This window comes from Hoplias malabaricus, chromosome 17, assembly GCF_029633855.1.
Source record: "Hoplias malabaricus isolate fHopMal1 chromosome 17, fHopMal1.hap1, whole genome shotgun sequence".
Lineage (NCBI taxonomy): Eukaryota > Metazoa > Chordata > Actinopteri > Characiformes > Erythrinidae > Hoplias > Hoplias malabaricus.
In genome coordinates, this window is record NC_089816.1 from 8,716,821 (window position 1) to 8,738,266 (window position 21,446).

The window sequence follows — 21,446 nt, forward strand, 5'->3', positions numbered from 1 at the left end:
TATGCCTGTTGGCTTTATTAAAAAAAAATCCCTAGAGTTTAGAAAGTATAATTCTTTTAAATAAGGCTGTGTAATTAGTTTAGCCTAGTATTTGTATATAATGCTCTAGCACAAAGTCCTGGGGTGTTACACAAAACAAGACTAGAAAATTTGAGCCTGAGGATCTTTTTCCTCATGGCCCAGGCCTTTGGTTTAAAATATCTAGCTAAACAGATCTTGCTTTGTGGGCACACCCTGATATTTCACCCAGGTTTACAAAGCATACAGCTGTTTTGTGTACTTGCTACCTTTATAACCTGTGACAGTTCATTGAACATGTTCAAAATACATTTTTAATCAACATTTAAAATCTGTTACTACATCATGATCATTTATTATATACCATTTGTAAGATCACGTTCAGCCAGATTTTTTTCCAGTCAGTTGAAAAGGTGTAATTGTTCTGGCTCATGCATGAGGAAGTGTTCTAGTTTGCATTTCCCATTGGCCTTTTCATTGTATTCAAACAGACAAAAGACTAATCTATGCTCCCTTCCCCAGTGTCTTTGAACATGGCTTGTAGATGTAATGGCACTGATTAGCACATTGGTTTTTGTTAGCCGCTGAGTTGGCCATGTTGTTTTAGCACCTAGAGATAGCTCTTCTCAGAAAGAGGGAGAAAACATTTCATTAATAAGGACTTGCTGGTTTACAATAAGAATAAATAATTATGTATATTATAAAGCTGCTCATTTCCTGGAGTGGCTTAAAGTAGTTCCTGGCATTGGCTGCTGGCATTATGAGATCTGATTATTCAGCTGGCCAGGATAAAGTTCAAACTGCTTTTCTGCCTCCTCACTGTATGAATCCCCTGGAAATAGAATATGGAATAAAAATTTGTGTTAACATTGCTGACCTAAAGAACTTTGGCTTATGTGTGCTAATGTATTCTGGCCTAATATTCTCACTGGAAACATCTGAAAAAAATTAGCTCAAATCATCTCCAAGAGTGTTTTTAAAACCTTTTTGTGTGTGTGACTGCTATATATCTGTGAACACTAAGCAGGGTTACAGTGACTTACCTATATGGCACTTATGCAACCAGATTCTATTTCCGTCATATTTGCAATTGCAGCGCATGCCATTATTTGTGAAGTCAGTCTCTGCTACCTCAAAGTTGGGGTTTATTATAACCTGTGAGAGCAAAAAATGTAATAAAAAAAAATAAAAACTGCAGTGTAGGAACAAGCTGGTAGATTAGTTGGTAGAAGAAAAAGCCAAATGGTTATTGACCAGTTTAGGTTAATCTTAAGTCTGAATCCACTAAAAGTCCTTCTTTCCTTTCCACAGTATACTTAAAGGTTCATTACAACAAAAACCCAACTCAATCCTATTACTGTCTTGATCCTTGGATTCCTAAGAGTTGACTGTGCATTTGCAATAGCGTGTGTCTCCCACAAGAGGACACCAGAACAATAGCTAATTTAATACAGTATTTGAAGCAATCGTCTGTCAGTGGGGTCCTTTGGGACCAAGTTTGACAGGGTAATAAGGCTCAGAACTTATATTCACAAGATTCTTGTGGTTTGTGAATGAGATAAGTTATGAATTATGTTTACATTTTACCTGCAGCATGTAATTCCCTGGTTTAACATCGCTGATGTCAATCCACTGGCAGTCAATATCATGTCTATATGTGTCCCAGCAGCCTGCTGTGATGCCCTGCTCTCCAAAGTTGGCACATTCATATTGTTTTGAAACACCTGCACCGAAGAAAGTAATACAACTTTTGCATTCTATATATTCTCGACATTTATCCTGACTAAGCAGATTTATGTGTATGCCATATTGAGTAGAACCACACTACAGCTACAAAACCTAATATTCATAAACCCAGAGTTTACAGCAAGCACTGTATACAGGACTGCACAATCACAATTTGCTTTTCTTAGAATATAGATATAATGAGTACTTAAATACCACTGAACAATTCGCTCACATTTAAAAAATCGTCTATTCATTGTGTTTCTGATCAATGTTATTCAATGCTTCATGTCAGAAACCTAATCTTGACCTCAGAATCCTGAATCATTAACCAACGCAACCACAATGTAACCTCACCTTCATGGCATTCTGTGTCTTCAAGGCAGAAACTGGCTTTGTGACCATCTGCCACTTTAGTGCCATTGAGATCCAACAGGTCGTAGTGGGTAAAGATATCCATACTGTGATAGTGCCTGAGAGAGTTAACCACTCATATTAATAAGAACTGCATCGAAAGAGGAATGGAATTGCAGAGTTTGTTAATGCCTTCAAGATCTTCTTGAATAAACATTGTTGTATGATTATGACAGGCCATAAGACACTTAAAATTCATATGGAAATAAGTAAAGTACTTTATCTAGTACTAAGTGCCTATGCATTTATCAGAATAAAACTATATCCTTGTCAAATTCAGGGCCTGTATGTGTGGGACTGAACCCATGGAGAAAACACTGGTCTCGCTCCCAGGCTTGAGGCTGAATTTGCGCTCTGTATGTCTCGTGACTTCCCACACACACCAGGTTTTCCCATTAAAGCTGCACAAAGCATAAGTACTGAGTGACCTAATGCATGGGAGACCTGCATGGATTTTGAAACAGAAGTGCTGGTCACCACACACTGCTCTAGGCTCATTTTTGGCTTCTCCTTCCAAAAGTAACAAGTAAAGACAAGTTGAACACAGTTCAGGGCAACTAACCTCATCATAAAATCAGTGCAAGAGTTGCCATATAAAACAAAACAACCATCATTATAGGAAATCAGATTTTCTGTGGCCTCTTTTTCATAAATTTCAGCAAAACCACTTTAAATTGGTGGACAGATAACACAATTCTTCAGCCTTACCACAGCAACATCTCTAGGAGTATTCACAGACATAAACTAACACAAAACTAAACAACTCAAGTAACAAACAAATTTCTGTGGTAATTTAAACAGTGTATAAAAACTCACAGACAAGTTAAACAGTTGTTTTTTCCCCTTAAACACACCGCCCCACTTTCTGAACATACACAAATCAGAGAACAGGTCTCCCCACAATCATAGATGCCCCCTTAGGCAATGGAATATTAGCACCATTTGACATCATGTTACAAAATCAGTACACTTTTACCAGACCATGCCATGCTGTTTATAATGAACAATGTTCAATAAGAACGAACAAAAAGTAATTTTTGCCGGACTGCCTAGCGGGTCGGCCTAGAAGGAGCATTTCTGCTTACCGACTGACTGACACCTAATGTTGAGACGCACATGCGCTAGTAGGAACTGTTAATTCACCCGTATTTCACAGAGAGAACTTAACAACACCATCTGTTGTTAGTTCAGCCTTATTTCACATTCCAGTTCGTGAACTTAATTTGGAAATCTTGGGATTATCAAAGCCAGAACACCAGAGCGAGGTGTTACTCAAAATAAACAAGGCTGTGGATTAGTGACAGCACAGTTTTATCAGTTGCAGGACTCTTATAGAAATGTAAGTCAGTAATAAATAACTTGTTCTCAGCGATGCCCTGTTCCTTTATCAAGTATAGATTACTTGGTTGATAAAAATGTTAAGTGCTTGGTTTTAGAAATGTTCAAAAATGTAACTGTTAAAGTGTTACCTTTGTTGCTTTCTGGTAAACGAGATGCTTTAATGTCATCTCAACATGGTGCTTCAGTTTTGTAGATTTGTATGAACAGAAAATAACAGGCTTTCCATGATCATACACACACTGTCAGCAACTGACAAGTTAAACAAATGTTATAGTTATTATTGTAAACAAAGACATTGATATGAAGCACCAAAGCTTCTCCAGACCTTCCAATGACAAGGCTATGTATTTTGAGCTTTGCTGTTTTTGAAATGCCAGAAAAACCTCTGAGACAATGGCTATACGGCTAATGGCGGTCTGGCTAAATTAGGCTTGTTTACTTTATAATTCTTTTTAAGCTAAGGCTTTGTAGGCTTATTGTGTTTCTGTGATACTGTCTGAATTTTGTCTGTATTTTTGCCCAATGTTCATTGCTTGTTAGCCTCGTAGTTCCAGTGTGCAACATCTTGGTTAATCAACTAAAATTGGCCTAAGGAAAGAAAAAACACTTGTGTAAACTCTAGACAACAGCTTCAGATTATCAAGAATACTGAATTGCCTAGACAGGCTTCTAGCCAGCTTCAAAGGCCCATGTTCTTACCTATGGCATTCATGCCACACCCAGGAGTGTCTGCCTAATCGTGGCCGAAAGTCTGCTCGCCCAACATTGTGGATCTCAGAGGAGAACCGAAGAAGACGGCGATGACCATAGGGCCAGCTGGCGCTGACAGCAGATTTAGACAGACAGTTCTCTTCTGCAGCACAATAAAGCAAGTGCAAGGGTCGGTCCTCAATGTACACGCTTCGCTCCACCAGAAGGGCATTCAGGACCAGGTCAGATGCAGCTGAGGATCATGAGAGATGAGCAGATGATAAAAAAAAACATGGTACACAAGGCAAGAGAATAACTACATGTAATTCCTTTTTTTTTTTAGCAAAAAAGCTAACCAACAATATTGATCACAGATACACACCAAAAATGTATGCAAATATAAGACAAATTGAATTAGTTCTAGACACACAACAGAACATAGTTCCAGAACCTCTACATAGGCTTAAATTATAAATACCGCAGTGGCCATATCACCAACTGAATTCCTCCTCAAACCACTTATTCACAGTGATATATCTCCTCTTTTTGGATGTTCTGTGGTTTACCTTCTCCAAAATATAGGGCCATTCAATACATCAAATAATTTGCTAATAATATTAGTACATGTTAGTGTGAATCCAAGCAATTCTTTATGACTGCCACTGTATCTTTAGAACCATTATTAGTGAAAATATAATACAGCCTATCACTGAAATATTACTAAGAGGCTATAAAGTGTGATCAATGTGTATGGCACTCACAGTCTGAGCAGATAACCCCAGCAGAGAACTGAGCTCCTGCCCTTTTACAGCTGACAACTTGGTGATGCTGACAGTCACTTAAAGTCATCTCATCTCCACGGCACTTCACTCCACTCATCACCATCTCAGTCACGTTACTGCTGTCCCAGTACCACGTTTCCTTAGCAATACAAACCATGCCACAATGCAAAAGTTAGAGGCTGCTATAATGATGATACAACCATATTTGGATTGTTTGATATGAAATATTTGGGGGTATTTGACCAGACTATATTTATCAGTTAGCCAGATCACTTAATTTCTTGATATATCTAAGATACATCCATACTGAACAAACCACAATATTTGGCTTAAATTATCCAGCTTACTGGAAACCCTAGAAATACACCCTTGATTGTGTACTATAGTCACAAATCTAAAATTATTCTAAATTTGGGAATGATGTGTCTTATGACTTATTGAGTCAGTAGTTTTCTTACTTACTGTGATTGCATGCAGGGCATAGTTGAGGCCTAGCTGACTGCAGGCCACCAGGGCCTCTCTAGTGCTCCATCCATCACTGCACAAAGTGCCCCATCTGGACCCCACCTGAACCTCCACTCTGCCCTCGTAATCCGTCCTGCCCCCGACCAAACGGATCTGGACACAGATCCCCAGTCCAAGGACTAAGCATGCCACCTATCCTGTGATCTATGTTAGGATGTTCTAGTGCAGCTGGCTACACTGGTTAACATACAGTCCACATTCCTGATTTATCTCAAGCAGAAATCTTGTTCTATATCAGAGCTTGCACCTGATCCAGCTCAATGTCAATTGTCATTTACAATCCAAATCAGGTGTGCTACTGCAAAATATTACCTGAAACTGTGCTCATGGGTTCCCAAACAGGAGTTTAAAAACACTGTTTAAAGGTTTGGATCAATATCCTTCTTTTGCAGGAACACTCCTAAGGCTGCATTAGCCTAAATCTGTAGCATACTTTATGTGTTACGTTGTTCCAGATAAGAACATCTACCAAACTCCAGAAATGTAAATGCAATATTTGAAGATGAGATAGAACAAAATGTGGATCAGCTGGAAGTCTGGAAGTTTCAGAGACTATTTTGGAAGCCACTGATTCTAACACACTTCTATACTACTGCACAAGTTCATGCTTGCCCTCTAGAAGCTTGATACCTTCTGTTAGTTGTGACAAGAAGCTGCCTAGAATTCAGATTAAGCAAATAACAAGATATCTGTATTTACTTATTATCTCATTCTAGATACATAATTAGTGTGTTTCAGTAACCTATACACTACTGTTCTTAAGATTTATTATTATCTTTATTATAATTCCAACAAAGTTTTGGAACTCCTACATTTCTCCAATGCAGACACACCATAATCTAAAAAGTGTGCTTGTATATTCTTGATTAATTAATACAATTTTTAAGGCATACCCACCAAAGTTCACACTGTCTGGCCTGTGTACACCCGGGTGCACTGAGGACCTGCCACAACAAATTTTAGACCCATAATACTCCTGATCTAGAATCCAGAATATTCCTGATCTAATATTTGGCCATGGGCACACCCTACTAGTGTATTTGTGTAACATTGAGAAGGCCATGCTGCTTAAGATCCACTTCCCTGTAGAGTTCAGTTCTACTCCCAGCCCAACACACCTGATCCAGCTCTGCAAGGTCTTACAGAGCTTCTGAATATTAAAGCCAGGTGTGTAATATCTGGGCTGGAATGCAACTTTACAGAAAAGTAAATCTCTGACAGCTGAGCTGGACATCTCTCATATACTCCAGGAATTCTCTTACGCTGAGACCGCTGCTAGCATATCCCAGCCCCAGCTGCCGGCAGGCTACCATGGCCTCCCGAGAGGTCCAGCCATCCCCACAGATTAGCCCCCACTGCCATGAAACACTGGCATTAGGGGCTAGCAGCTCCACACGGCCCTCCAACTGTGTACGGCCCCCAGTCAGCCGGATCTGGGTTAGAAATGAGCAGCAAAGTGCAGAGAAAAGCAACAGGTCAAAAGTCAAACAGCTTTGACTTTGAAATATGGGTTATGAAGTAGGTCTACTCAAGTTGTTCTGGGCTTTAGTCATATAATAAAAATAATTTATACCCAGTGTGTGCATACAGGATGCCTGTTCTAGAGACTCATTCAGTTAACTGGGCAGCATTTGATCATAGATAAGCTAGCTTCTGAGTTGTACAGCCCAGTACAAATTACAGTGCAAGCATCAGTAGCTTAGCATACATGTATTCATGAAGAATGCATTTGTTTCAAGCAGGGTAGACTAAAAAACAAAGCAAGCATACATTTTTCTGGAAATTTACTTTTGAAAAATATAATAAAAACCTAAAGATATCTAAAAGTTACATAATTAATCTGAATGAGAAGGCTGTCTGACCGTTTTTTCAAAACCCATATATGGGATGTTGCACTGGACAGAAACATCTTCCATGTGTTTGCAGTCCTTAGCAGTGATACTCTTATGTGGACATTTCCACAAATTCTTCTCATCTCCGCGACACTGCACCTCATTCATGTAGATGGGACCCATTCCTGTAGAGGCAGGAATGTCAGATTTTACATAAATCAGTTTCAAAATATATTAAAGTATGTTAAATAATATTTATCCTGCATTAAATCGCAATAAATTGGCCAGCACAATAACACTTAACATTGTTTTAGGTACACACCTGCTCTATAAAGTAACTATACACGTTCATGCTCGGTATTCCGTCCAGCTGTAAGAGTACATTGGTTTATCATAGCTACAGATGTCCTTCCTCAGCTCAAAGCTGTTAGATGTTGACTTAATTTGACTCACCTTGGCCCATGCGCGCTCCACTAAGAGCCTCTTTGGCTGTTCCAAAGCCCAGATTCCTACACACAACACTGGCTGACTGCAGGTTCCAGAGGTCATCACACACTGTGCCCCACTCAGAGCCTTTCAGCACCTCCACTCGGCCCTCACCTGCCTTTGCCCCACCCTTCAGACGCACCTTAGACTGGACCAGATACAGAATATTTGTCTTTTACTGTAAATACTGTAAAACTATTTTTTTATTACAGAAAATGTAACATTTCCTGTGATACTGTCTGTGCAAATATAAACTTTTAAATAAAAAACTTTTTAAATATATTGCATATAATTCTCTGCATGAAAAACTAGTGTTTTGAACGGGTAAACAAATAGAAAGAGTCAAAAAGTACAAACACTGTATTTCTATGAGGATTGCACTGCAGTGCACTTCTAATTCATGGCCCTGTTCTCCTCCGAAACCCAACTTTTAATAGAAACCTTATGGACTGGGCTTACCACAGAATTTTTTTTGCTCTTGCGCCCGCGATTTTGTGTGAACTGGGGTCCAGGAATACAGCTCACTGCAACAGGTCCTCCACCCAGACATGGGGTGCTAGTGTTCTTACTGAACTCCATGGTGCAGGCAGACAAATGAGCCTCATTTCCAGTGCAGGCCACAGAGTGAATCCTGTACACGTTGCTGTGACTAGAGAGAAAAGTTAAGACTTTGTATTAAAGCATATGCAAATATTTTTAAGATAATGTTATTTAATAAAACCACACCATTTATAAAACTGCAGTCTTGACCTAAAGCACTTGGGCCCAAGTAAAGTTCTTCAGATATAACATGATCCTCTATAAAGCTGTGACTCTGGGCTAGGAAATAACAGGAATCTATTCTTCTCAGCAGTAAGCTGCTAGAATGTTAGAATTATGCCAACTGAGAAATGTGTGAGAGAGGAACATGGACACAAAAAAGAATGACGCTGAGACGGTTCTAATTCAATCTGTCATTGAGATGGTAAGCCTTGACTGTTCCACACAATTACTTACTAAAAACATACTTATTTTGACTGGATGACAATATTAATATTTTTGTATTTGATCTTAATGACCGTTTAAATAATTGAAAAATAGTAATTATCAGTCCACTGTTAAGCAAATTACCAATTCCTCTGTCTAATTCCTAAAGCTACTTTTGATTTTCAATTGTTCAAGCAGCATGATATTCATATACAACATGCCTATCTGTCAGGCTCTTGATATGCTTAGACATGTACAGTGAGGAATGTGTGTGAGTGTGTCTGTGTGTGCCCTGTGAAGGACTGGCGCCCCCTCCAAGGTGTATTCTCGCATTGTGCCCAATGATTCCAGGTAGGCTCTGGACCCACCGCGACCCTGAACTGGATAAGGGTTACAGATGAATGAATGAATGTACAGTGAGAATGGCATTGCAGTGAAAATTCAGCAACAATGTAACTCTGCTGCGCAGGTTGTTGGGATCACGTTGAGTCACTGTGGTTTTCACAACCCCTGTTGACCTTTCATGAACGTATGTGAATAAGTGCACAAGTGTCTGTGTATCACCAACATCATTATGAACTCCTTCACCTCCAGTTCAGTCTGTATATTAGACACAGTACTGGGCAAAAGTCAGAGAACACGCTGTCCAAAGAAAATACACATTTTTGTCCATTTCGTTTACTACATCATTTGAATTGAAGCAGCTGTCCTTCATAATGTGTGATGATCTCATGATGAATGGACCAATAAAAAAAATCTTTTTACATTGACATTTACTAGTTAAGAAAATTTAATTCATCCAGATACATGTATTTTTTCGGAACAGCGACTATTTAATTTCCAGCCATTAAGGACAATTTATACATTTTTGCGCTAGTGGAAAAAGATCACCCGCCCAAAGATAATCTGCAAGCATATATGTGCACATCTCTGTGGTTTTGATCTTAAAAAAACTGTTTTTTTGAGAACTGAATTTTTTTCTGCTCACAATCCGTGACAGCTGACCTTTGGGGGCTGAAAACACCAGCTGTTGCTTTGTTAGATCTGCAATTTGTCTTCTTTTCTGTTTACTTTTCTTAATGATGACTGTCTGAAAGTCTTTTTGGACCCAAATGTGAGGCGGTCTTCTGAATTGTTTCTGAACTGAAAGAACAAGGAAGCTGGTTTTTCTCCTGTATCTCAAAGATGAAAATTTAAGCACAGTTGTTGACTTGCACATTGTTTCCCATACCCAGTGCAAATGGAACCAAGAATATGTTACACTTGCAGATATATCTCCTGAAAAATTAATGCTTGTTTTGGACTGAAAATTAAATAAGAGAAACGTGGTATCTGGCTACTGTAAATATTACAGAGTACAGAAGGAAATCTGTGTAGTACATTAATCTTTTTTTTTCTGGATGCGTTTCAAATAATTTAATTTACTTATCCCATTTCTCCTTATGAGTTACAAATCAACAAAGCTACTTAAGTCATTTTTTCCTGATAATGTAATCCACTAACTGCTGTATTTTAATAAAGACCAGAAAATTATCTATTAAACATGAAGAGCACGAGAAAACCAGAAAACAGCTACAAACACAGCAGCAAGTTTTAAATCAGGCTTTTAGTTTGATGTAAAAAGAGCAATTTTCACAAACTATTAAATGTGATAATTATATTAATGCCACCAAAAAAGACAAATGGCAACTGTCTAATATACTGTACTTTTAGTTTAGTCAGTTTACAGAACTTAAAACTGTACCTACTTCTCTAATCATAAAGATAAATGGCCTGTGTAGGTATTACTGGATCTAAATGGTTAAAGATTATTTTTGTTTGTTTGTTGGAGGAACTTGCTCAGGACTTTTGAGGAATTTTCCAGGGTCCATGCGTGTTATTCAAAATAACTGACTCAGTAACTTCAGCCATTTGTAGACTTTATCAATCTCTCCATACCTCAGCTATTTCTCTCTGCCATGATTGTTTACAGTTTTCCCCTCTTTCTCTGGTTTTCTCACGTGTGTTCACACACACACACACACACACACACACATTCTCTATCATTCACCGTCATGGTCTGTCTATCACAGCACTCACTGCTTACATTTTGCCATCTGGTGTGAATCTGTAACACAGCTCTCTGTTGTGGATGGCTGCTTTAGCATAGAATGTGAGACAGGCGGACAGAACAAAAGCAAAAAAAACACAGAAAGAGTGGCTTTGGGGACTTAGATTTTTAAATCCATAAAAAGATTTTACATCACTGTGACTTCAGGTAAATGTCTGAGACACTGTTAACATGACTCTGTACTCATTACCCTTACAAGGCCTTAATATTACTATTGTTATTCTGCTAGAGTCGTTGTGGTTGCTAGCATTACGGATCTCACCTGGACATCATTTTTTTTCTTTGTTTCACACAATCTTTCATTACACACTTCCACCTACAAGACACATCATCAGAATGGGCATTTCTTCATTTTGAAACAAGACAAACTCAACATACTACTTCAACACCATGATTAGATGCTGAAAATTATGTTTTCAACAGATATACGTAGGCCTGATTATCCCTTTACATTTAATTACTGGAAGATTAGTAATAGATGTGTTTAGTTATGTCAAATACGTAATTGCGAGATAATGAATCTTAAGACATTCAAAGATAACCCAACACACACACACACACAAATATGCACACAAACAAAGAGAGAGTATATACATTTCAAAATAGAAGTGTTCTGTTGTTTGCATGAACTCATCTCCAACATTTTTGGAGGCTTTTTAAAATATAAACTACCACTCCATAACACATTGTTTACTGAATTAAGATACACACTCAGTAGACAAAAACAGAAAACCTCAGACTCTCCAAAGTTCCATCAGGAAAAGAACACTTTAGGTCAGAAAGCAGGCAGCCAGCAGCAAATTAGGCATCTCAGCTTCTAGGAACCCTTTGTAGACCACAACTATAAAATGCGTCCAATCGACTTCACAGGAAATACACTCCTCCAAAATTATTTAGGAATGAATCAGGAAAGTTAAACTCCTAATGCAAATACAGTTTGCTATCAAATGTTTTCTGTACTCCTGTGTGGCTCACACTGAATAGTGAAGTTAGAGATGAGTAGAGGCTGTTTGCTGGAATGCAGTAGCAGCATTGTAGATGAGATAAAGTACAGGCCTTGATTTACTACCATTATTAATATTATGAGAAGAGCTCATAATTCTGTAAACACAAACTTTTAACAATTTTTCCTACACACTCAGACTGGGGCATCATTTTCTGTAGCCACTTAATCATGTCCTTCGCATTGGCCTCACACACTCACAGTCACTCCTATGGACAACTTCATAGTTAATCCATTTATAAGAATGAGTTTTGAACCCGTGCATACACAGGAAGAACACAACACACACCTAACTGTCAGTAGCCCAAGAAGGGTGTTTGAACCCACAACCCCAGGATCCTGGAGGTGTGTGGCAGTACCATTACCCAGTTACGGTAAGTATCCTCAAAGTGATTCTAACTAAGCGATTTCTGTATGCATTTTGATTAAATACAGAACTACAGCTCATATTGTGGTATTATATGAGTTTTTTTATTTTTGAACCGGTTGGCTGTGATGGAGTTCTCTTTCTCCTTTCTTTATTGTCTGTAGGTTGTATGTCTGGCCAGTAATATGCACAGTCCACTGTTTTGCTGTGATTTTTTTAACCAGTCAACATTCTGCCTTAAGTCTTTTTTAAATGCATATAGAAAAAATAGCATCGGAATAAACATGATGTATTAGTTTTATCATCAAAGAACTATGCAGAACTGGATTGTAGCAAAAACCTTACAAGTCATGTAGATTTTTTGTGCACCATTAAAATGCTAAACCTGGAATAAATAAAGATTACTGAAACAATTATAATAAGAAAAGCCAGGTTCTGGAAGGACATGCAAAAGACAGCAGGGGTGCAGTGAAAGGACAGAGCTTAGAACCATTGAAATGTGAACTCTTACTTGAGGATCTTTTTTCCCATGACTCTCTCTGAAGGGAATCCCATCATTCCACAAACAACGCGGGAGTTTTTGATAGTCCAGCCTATGTTGCAGATTTGACCCCAGCTCTCTTTATACTTCACCTCCAATATACCTTCTGTAATAGGCATTCGATCAGCATGGGCAGCCGATAGGGGGCGCAATCGGATCTTCTCCATCCTGTTCTCATCCACCTGCATCTAAAACACCAGCACTGTCAATGAGGGTAGTAAAAACCTACACACCAGCAGTGAAATAAGAAACTGTATACAACCAGATTCTATTGATTTTGCAATTTCTTCCTTTCAGCCCTCAGGGAACTCAGCTCATCTAACTGCACTTGAGCAAACCCAGCATAAAAAGTTTTGTTTGTTTTGCACTATAGTGACTTTTGCACATACTATAAAATATAGTGTATTTGCACCATATTATTCTGTGCAATTCTGTTGGTCTGTTCATCATGAAATGGCATGTCTTAGAAAGGACAGCTGGTCACTTCTAAGTTACAAAAAGATAAAACTGTCATTATCTCTGTATGCATATATCTCTGTCATTATCTCAGTGTGCATATATTAAAAGGGGACATATCCCAGTAAACAATTAGCCGTTGATTCAACGTTGAAATATCGTAATGACTGCCGTCTAATCAACGTTCTCTTAAGGTTGAAAATGAAAGTTGAAAAGACGTCCAAACACAGACATTGAAAAGACGACTATGAGACGTATTTTGGACGTCCATTGATGTTATTAATTGGTCCCGAAATAAATTACTTGTATAAAACGCGTGTTGGACGTCCACTAACTTTATCGATTGGTCACCACTTAACTAACTTATTAAGATGGGTTTTGGACGTCCATTGACGTTTAAAATATGTCATTGGCTACTTTTAGACCTATTTTGAACGTCCAGGGACGTTCCTTGTTTACTGGGAATATACCTCTTTTTAAACACTTTAGAATAGGTCTATGGCCTGTACAAAATATGTTCATGAAGTTCTTTGCACAAAATCACTGTCACATAAAGAGATATCACCAGCTCTATTGCCAGATTCAGTCCTTTTCAGAATGAGCTGTTTAAGGACCCTGTCACTTTTATGCAAATAAGCTATTGCTGGTCACGCCCCACCCATTCCATGTTTATGCAGGTGAGGGTGGTGCTAGGGTGGTTCTATGCAAATTTCCTTAGTTGGACGTCACAATAAGGGAGCCATCCAAACGGCTTGTAGACGTGTATGATTACTGACACCAAAATCTTTCAACTGACTCATAGAAAACAGATGGATGGGGTTCTTTTTCGAGCTTGGAGTATTGGAGTAGGAGCAGTAGAGACCCAAGTGGAAATACAAAAGCACACAAAAAGTGAGTTTTGCATAATAGTGCCCCATTAATAGATACATACCCACAAGCAGTGAAAGAACATAAACAAAACACAGGCTTATACTACATATTCACAGTGGTTCCAAATCTTAAAAAAGGTGCCATATTCTCTAAATTGTACCTTGGTGAAAATTATTTAGTATTAATATGTAGTGGGACAAAAGAAGGAGTTTAAATTTCATAATTGTAGCAGGAAAAGAGTGCCAACTACAAACATGTGCAAGAAATACAGATGAGAGCCAGTACACGTGCATGCATACACACACACACACACACGCATATGCGCACGTAGCTTGCTGAATTAGTGCCATGGAATGTTTGTCCTTGTAAGCAGACAGTGAGAAACTTTCCCGCTAGACTGTGTGACTCTAATGAAATAAAACCCAGTCCTTTATGTCTGTCTGCATCTGTTGACCGATATCACAAAAAAAACGAATAAAAGTCAATAAAAGAAAAGTTGATGTTTACTAGAGACACTTCTCATCACAACAGGATGCTTCTTAATGTATTTTGGACCTGTAATCTCTCATTTCCACCATTCCTGTCTAAGTGCACACAGTGTTATGTGAGTGTAAAACCTAGTCCAGCGGTAGGCAGATGTTTCTTACAGCTCCCTCAAGTTCTCCATGTTCTTTCGCTTTTCCGGTACAAAGCAGAACATTGGACAACATTGCATGGCCTCTTACACATCTTTCTCCCATTTACATTGCTCTCCAACTCAGTCTGGAGTTTTCTCTCCCTCCCTCCCTCTCCCCCACTCTCTCTGACTTTTTCTGTCCTTCCCTCGTCTCTCTCTAGTGCTCTTCTTTTTTTTCTCTCCTCTTTTTTTGTGCTCCGTTTGTCCTTCCCTTTCACTCTGTATTTCTGCTCCTCTCTCTCTGTCTCTCTCTCTCTCTCTCTCTCTCTCTCCCTCCCTCCTATCACTCTTTCCACTCATAACACTTCTTACCACTCTATCCCTCTCAAAATCTCTCTCTTCCTCACTTTGAACATTTTTCTCTCTATATCCTTTTTTCTTTCTTCCTTCTTCCCTGTTCTCCTTCTATCTCTAGTTCTTTCTCACTCATTTCCTGTATCACTATATTTTCATCATCTCTGTTGGTGCGCTATCTTTATCCTTTGTTCCCCCTTCCCCTGTTGCTCTTTTTCCTCAGTCTGTTACTTTCGTGCTGACTCCCCCACTCTATTCATCTCTGTCTCTCTCATTTACGTTCCCACTTTCATTTTCATCATCTGTCTCCCTGCTCTGTTTCTCTCAAACACTCTCACTCCTCCCCCTCCTGTCTCTCTCTCTTTCTCTCTCTCTCTCTCTCTCTCTCTCTCTCTCTCTCTCTCTCTCTCTCTCTCTCTCTACTGACAGACCATACGAGGTTAATTTAGTGCAGAATCTGTGTCCCACACTGCTGGCTCCACCACAGAGAGCTTCCCCCTGAGTAAACCTACAGCCTGCCGCCATCATTCTGTGCAGAACAGAGTGGGGAATGAAAAATGTAGAAAACTCTTTGAGACATAGGGAAACAACTCTAGACAGTGGTGGCTGGAAAATTAAGAGATTTAAAACCAAAGGGAGAAAGAAGGAGAAGGTTTGGGAGAGGCTGAGAGAGAGAGGAGTGAAAGAGAGGGGTTAGAAAATAAACAAGTGTGTTAGTCTGTGCCACAGACTGCACAAATGAATGAGCACATTTCCCCTGAGCAAATGGGGAAAAAAATCACTTGGGAGTGAGAGATTAAAAAGTTTATTAAATAGGACGTTACTCATGAATAACTTAATGAAATTACTGACACAAAATGGAAAGCTAACTTTCTGTGAGAAACAATATTCAAGTGTGCATTTTGCCTGAACTAAAACACAGCTGTGTTCTCAGTTTGTAATGAGGCTGTAATCATCACAAGGATTCAGTCAAATAATGAAACGGTTTTGTCAGAACTCCCTCTATTGTCTTCTTTTTCCCCCAAGAAGCTAATTACTTGCTATATTCACTTCAAATGGCTCTTTTCAGAGCCTACTAATTGGATTTTGCGTATGAAAAATACATGAGAGAAAAAATTCCCAGTTCTGTGTGACATGACCAACATATGTACTGACTTACACTAATTAAGTAAATCAACTGAACAGAGATTACCATGCATTTGAATGTAGTCAACTCAATTATTCCCATTGTTTATGGAACAAGGCCTTTCAGGAACTGGACAATTAAATGTTGCAATAAAGGTAGTTCAATAAAGTTGAATCCATTTACTTTAATGGAAATTCACATTACAGTGGTTTTGTATCTTTGTCTGTGGCCTGGTCTGACGGCAAGTTCAGTTTACCTCAATTATGTTAGAGTCTAGGAGGCCAGGGAGCCTCTCATCTTTACAGACCACTCCTGCGTCCTCCTCATGAGTGCAGTCACTATTTCCCCATCCTCGAGACAAACAATCCTCAATGCTATTTTCCGAGCCAGAGCACATCATGTTATCCAGCCAAATCTTACCTGTGGAGAACATACAGAACACAAATAGGTTCAGCACTATTAACCCTTGAATCCTAGGGAATATATCAATTTATTGATCTCAAAATATAGTATTTATTAGAGAGGCACTGTGGTGCAGCATGTAGTGTCACACAGCTCCAGGGTCCTGCAGTTGTGGGTTCAAATTCCACTCCAGATAACTGGCTGTGAAAAGTTTAGTCTGTTCTCTCTGTGTTTGTGTGGGTTTGTCGAATCACAAATGTCCATAGGCGTGAGCGTGTGTGTCGTCAATGAGAGACTGGTGCCCCCTCCAGGGTGTGTGCCCAGTGATTCTGGCTAGGCTCCAGACCCACCGCGACCCTGAACTTAATAAGCGGTTACAGGCTATGAATTAATTATTCATTCATTCATTATCTGTAAGCGCTTATCCAGTTCAGGGTTGCGGTGGGTCCAGAGCCTACCTGGAATCATTGGGCGCAATGCGAGAATACACCCTAGAGGGGGCGCCAGTCCTTCAAAGGGCCACACACAATTACTCACACACTCACACCTACGGACACTTTTGAGTCACCAATCCACCTTACAACGTGTGTTTTTGGACTGTGGGAGGAAACCAGAGCACCTGGAGGAAACACCAAAATCCTCACAGACAGTCACCTGGAGCAGGACTTGAACCCCCAACCTCCAGGTCCCTGGAGCTGTGTGACTGCGACACTACCTGCTGCATCCCCGTGCCGCCCATGAATTAATTAATTAATAATACTTATTTACAATTAACATTTAGGGTAGTGTCAGATGCTCTTATTCTGAGTGACTTGCAGTTTAACGTTAAAGATGTAGTAAAAATGAGATTAGGAGTCCTTCCCATGGGCTCTCACTGATGTTCTCTTCTGAACCGCAGTCTGTTGTTTAGAGGGCAGCAGTGACACAGCAGTGTCTATTTCATATTGAGTGACTGAAATTAATTATTTGTAATAGTATTTTTGTTATAGTCTGTACTATAAAACAAATATATGCAGTTACTAGACAACGTAGCTACAGTATAAGGGGTTTTAATCCTGGAGACAATGAAAAGCATATTACTGCATATTTTTGCCTTAAAATTAGTCAATACAAAACACTTGTATTTATCACATTCATTCATTCATTCATTATCTGTAACCCTTATCCAATTCAGGGTGGCGGTGGGTCCAGAGCCTACCTGGAATCATTGGGCGCAAGGCAGGAATACACCCTGGAGGGGGCGCCAGTCCTTCACAGGGCAACACAGACACACACACACATTCACTCACTCCTACGGACACTTTTGAGTCACCAATTCACCTGCAACGTGTGTTTTTGGACTGTGGGAGGAAACCGGAGCACTCGGAGGAAACCCACGCGGACAACACACCAACTCCTCACAGACAGTCACCCGGAGCGGGAATCGAACCCACAACCTCCAGGTCCCTGGAGCTGTGTGACACTACCTGCTGCACCACCGTGACCTTATTTATCAAATTGTTGGCATAAATGTTGCTGTACTTTCACTGATTCCAATTCTGTTTGTATCTTACCTTTCTGTGATATAAAACTATCTACTGTTTTAGGATCTTTGTAGCAGTAACATATTAATAACACAATATTTTGTGTCTCTAAAACAGTAACTTTGTGTAAATTAAAAACATAACTTCATGTTAATATATATAGTTATTCTGAACCATTTCAAATTCCACTAGGAATCATCTACACAACAAAAATGCCAGTTGCTGTAAGCAAATTATGTAAAACAGATTTTCAGTAAAGTGAAAATATAATGTATACACATATAGTGTATGTCATATACAGTCCTCGTTTATATCCAGGTTTATACTAACCTGTACCAGCTCCATACTTGGCACTATGTGACCAGCTGAGGGCCTCCACAAAGCCCAGATGGTGGCACAAGACATGGGCATTAGACAGAGTAAAGTCATCATCACATATAGTGCCCCACTCTCCATTATAGAAGATTTCCACTCTGCCCTCATTGTGTTTGCGCGGGTAGCCGGCCAGACGGAACTTTAACTGTTCATGCCGAGGTGAGGATGTCTGGCAAAAAGAGGAGGGCAACCACATACACACCAGAAATACCACTAGATCCTGAGATTTCACCATGACCTGAGTCAAACAGAAAGATAGTTTGGATGTGAGTAACACGATGATAAATTCACATTTTTTTGTGTAAAATAATGCTTTTAATGTGCATACTCTGGATATCCTCAGTGTTTAAAGAAAACAGACTTAATTGTTATTAAAATTAGAGTTATAATAATAGCAAATAAAACTCTCAAGTTTCCAAATGTGGTCTCACTAAAGTTCTAAGTGTGCCAACATTTTTTATATACTTTTTTTATATTTAAAAAAAACATTTATGCATCTTTATTTCATATTTTGGCATATCAGAAATATGATTTAAAAAACTATTATATAAATACAAAAATGTAATTGATGCAATGAACTGAAATCATCACTTCATGGAGTCGTTCTTAAACATGAGTGAGTATGTGATTTAGTTAATAGTGAGTGAGTGAGTGAGCTATGTGAAGTTCTGGATTCGTGAAATTAGATTTTGGGACCAATAAACTTCATTACTTCAATCAGTCCTTCTATGATTGCTTTTCAGTTGGTACTGCAGTTAGAGGTAACAAAAACCAGATGGACCTGGAAGGTTTTTTGTCGTCTCCATACTATCCAAAAATGTAAGATGTTCATGTGATCTATACTATGTGTTATTGTTTTTTTAAAGATGTTGATGATGCATTCTTACCTCACTTTGGGGAAAGTTCGCACCTGCAGAAACTCCCAAACCAAGTCATAAGAACATTAAATGACTTCTCAAGAAAGCGATGTGTCCTTCTGGCCTTTCAAATCGTGTGTGGATGTGCGGTGAAAGTAAACGCCGGGAATGGCGGAGTGGTGAGAGAGCTAAGAGGAGGCAGGGGTTGCTGTGGGACTTTGGTGAGGCTAACTGTCTGCTTTCAGCTATTTATAGTGGGAGGCGCAGAACGCTCCATAAACCAGAATCATCTTGACAGAGGTTCACGTGAAGACTTGGCCTGGACTCAGCTTGAACTCTTTTTTCTTTAATTTCCCCTGGGGATCAATAAAGTATCTATCTATCTATCTATCTGAACAGTTTGCCAGACCGTGGCTCAATACACGTGTGGAGGGAGGAGAGAGGAGAGAGGATGTCTTCTGGATGTTAGTGTTGGAGGAAAGGGACCCTACTGGTGATATGAGAAAGAGTTTCAAAACATTTCAGCAGGTTTTTTTTTCCAGGAATAAACTCTAACGTGTATAATACTTACAGATTACACACAAGCGGACATACCGTAACGCCGCAATGTAAATACAAGGACGTTGCTAAATGACGACGAATTTGTCATTGAAAAACAGCGCCATCTGCTGTGCCTTATGGCCCCAATCAGCACAACGTGCCGAAACCGTTTTTTTGTAAGTTACGTTGAAGACAACCATACATTGAAAAATATTTTAATATTTTTAGCTGTACAAATTCGAATATGACTGATAAAAAGATTGAACAAAGAGATAATTATTAAAATTACCTCATATAAATTTTACATTTCCAACAACGAGACGTGTTAATAGAATCTAAAACATGTACCGTGGAGGTGCACTCAGTGTTGAAATGTTATGATATTTTGCAGTGTAGTAGCCTGTATATTGAACGAAGCCTTAGTATCTCTTATTAACATTTTTTTAACGTTAAATATATACGTTATTTTTTATTACATACATTTTATATTTATTTAATGTTCTCCTGACAGTGGCTGTCGAAGCTAAGTTAGCATAGCAGCATGAAACTAGCAAAAGGTTAACTGGATATAGCAAAACATTTGACAATATATTCAGTTGCTAAGCGAAGAGAGTAAACTAAGGAAATAAACTAAATGTAAGTATATTTAAAATGGCTTTTTTAAAGTATCTGATTTTTGATTGGCTACCCCTACAACTGTGACCTGAGGATTAAACTGTAGACTTCATTCTTATCTCATAAAGAGAAGCACAGCGATACACAAAAGTCCCATAGTGAAGTAGTTATTTGACCTTGTTGTTTTGTACTTAAACTCACAAAGGTTTTTAAAAATATAAGTTTACTTTTATACCATTACTACTTGAGATAATACTTCTAATACTCTTCTAATGCTGAGTGTATTTCTTCAACACAGTTTGAAAAAGAAGCCTATTCTTATTTGTATGAGAGGAAGGTTTTGCCGTTCTGTGTTGTTTTAAAAAAATCAGATATTGCGTGTTTGACTATTGATCTATAAGCCACTACATGCCACTTAGCCATAATCTTCAGTGTAATTTTATGTGTTACATTCTGCCTTAAAGGTTTAAAATATTGTCATAACTTGTTCAGCTGTAATCGGTTCAGCAGGATTATGTTAAAAAAAAAAAAATATATATATATATATATATATATATATATATATATATATATATATATATTATTTTAACTCATGGGTGCAGGCCAGTGAGTATTGTTTGTGAAAGAGGCTTGAAACAAGACACTCCCCCAGCTAGAATTTAACATGTCACATAACCCTAAGTAAGCATTTCACCATGTCTGCAGTCTCTTTAGCACCCTTGGAACAGCTTAACACATCATACTAATGTCACCTTTTCCCTCTCTCATTTCTCCCCCAGTGTGAAACGTTCACTAGAACGATTTTCAGAGGACCCAGACTGGCTTCATATTACCCTCCCTCTCTCTGTGCTGCTGCGTCCTCTGAGTGGTTCAACAAGCAGGTAGGCTGTTCTCTCTGATCAGCTCGTCTTC

The 21,446-nt window shown here is 38.9% G+C and overlaps 2 protein-coding genes across 3 annotated transcripts in view; one reads left to right on the forward strand and one right to left on the reverse strand.

Moving 5' to 3' along the window:
- Positions 1–102: 102 nt before the first annotated feature.
- loxl3a (lysyl oxidase-like 3a) lies at positions 103–19,840 on the reverse strand. Its single transcript, XM_066649166.1, has 15 exons — positions 19,410–19,840; positions 18,478–18,760; positions 16,479–16,642; positions 12,771–12,988; positions 8,273–8,462; positions 7,781–7,961; positions 7,358–7,512; positions 6,758–6,928; positions 5,433–5,588; positions 4,950–5,109; positions 4,198–4,441; positions 2,101–2,216; positions 1,606–1,742; positions 1,062–1,173; positions 103–850 (listed from the first exon to the last, which is right to left on the reverse strand). Exons 2-15 carry the CDS (start codon positions 18,755–18,757, stop codon positions 777–779), a joined length of 2,358 nt encoding a protein of 785 aa, XP_066505263.1. The 5' UTR covers positions 18,758–18,760; positions 19,410–19,840; the 3' UTR covers positions 103–776.
- A 140-nt stretch (positions 19,841–19,980) lies between these two features.
- Positions 19,981–21,446, forward strand: part of kctd8 (potassium channel tetramerization domain containing 8) — a 29,981-nt gene continuing 28,515 nt past the window's right edge. The window contains exons 1-2 of one of the 2 annotated variants that reach the window (XM_066649165.1): positions 19,981–20,095; positions 21,314–21,415. The gene's annotated coding sequence lies outside the window, so the exon portion shown is untranslated. Of the gene's footprint in view, positions 20,096–20,331; positions 20,556–21,313; positions 21,416–21,446 lie in introns of those variants that run through there. The other variant, XM_066649164.1, reaches the window with a different exon arrangement.

Coding starts and splice junctions, on each gene's coding strand:
- loxl3a (XM_066649166.1), bottom strand. CDS start 18,757: ATGGTGAAATCTCAGGATCTAGTGGTATTTCTGGTGTGTATGTGGTTG. Junction 6,929..7,357: donor ATATGGGTTTTGAAAAAACG/GTCAGACAGCCT, acceptor TTTCTAACCCAG/ATCCGGCTGACTGGGGGCCG. Junction 851..1,061: donor GTTGCATAAGTGCCATATAG/GTAAGTCACTGT, acceptor TTCTATTTCCAG/GGGATTCATACAGTGAGGAG.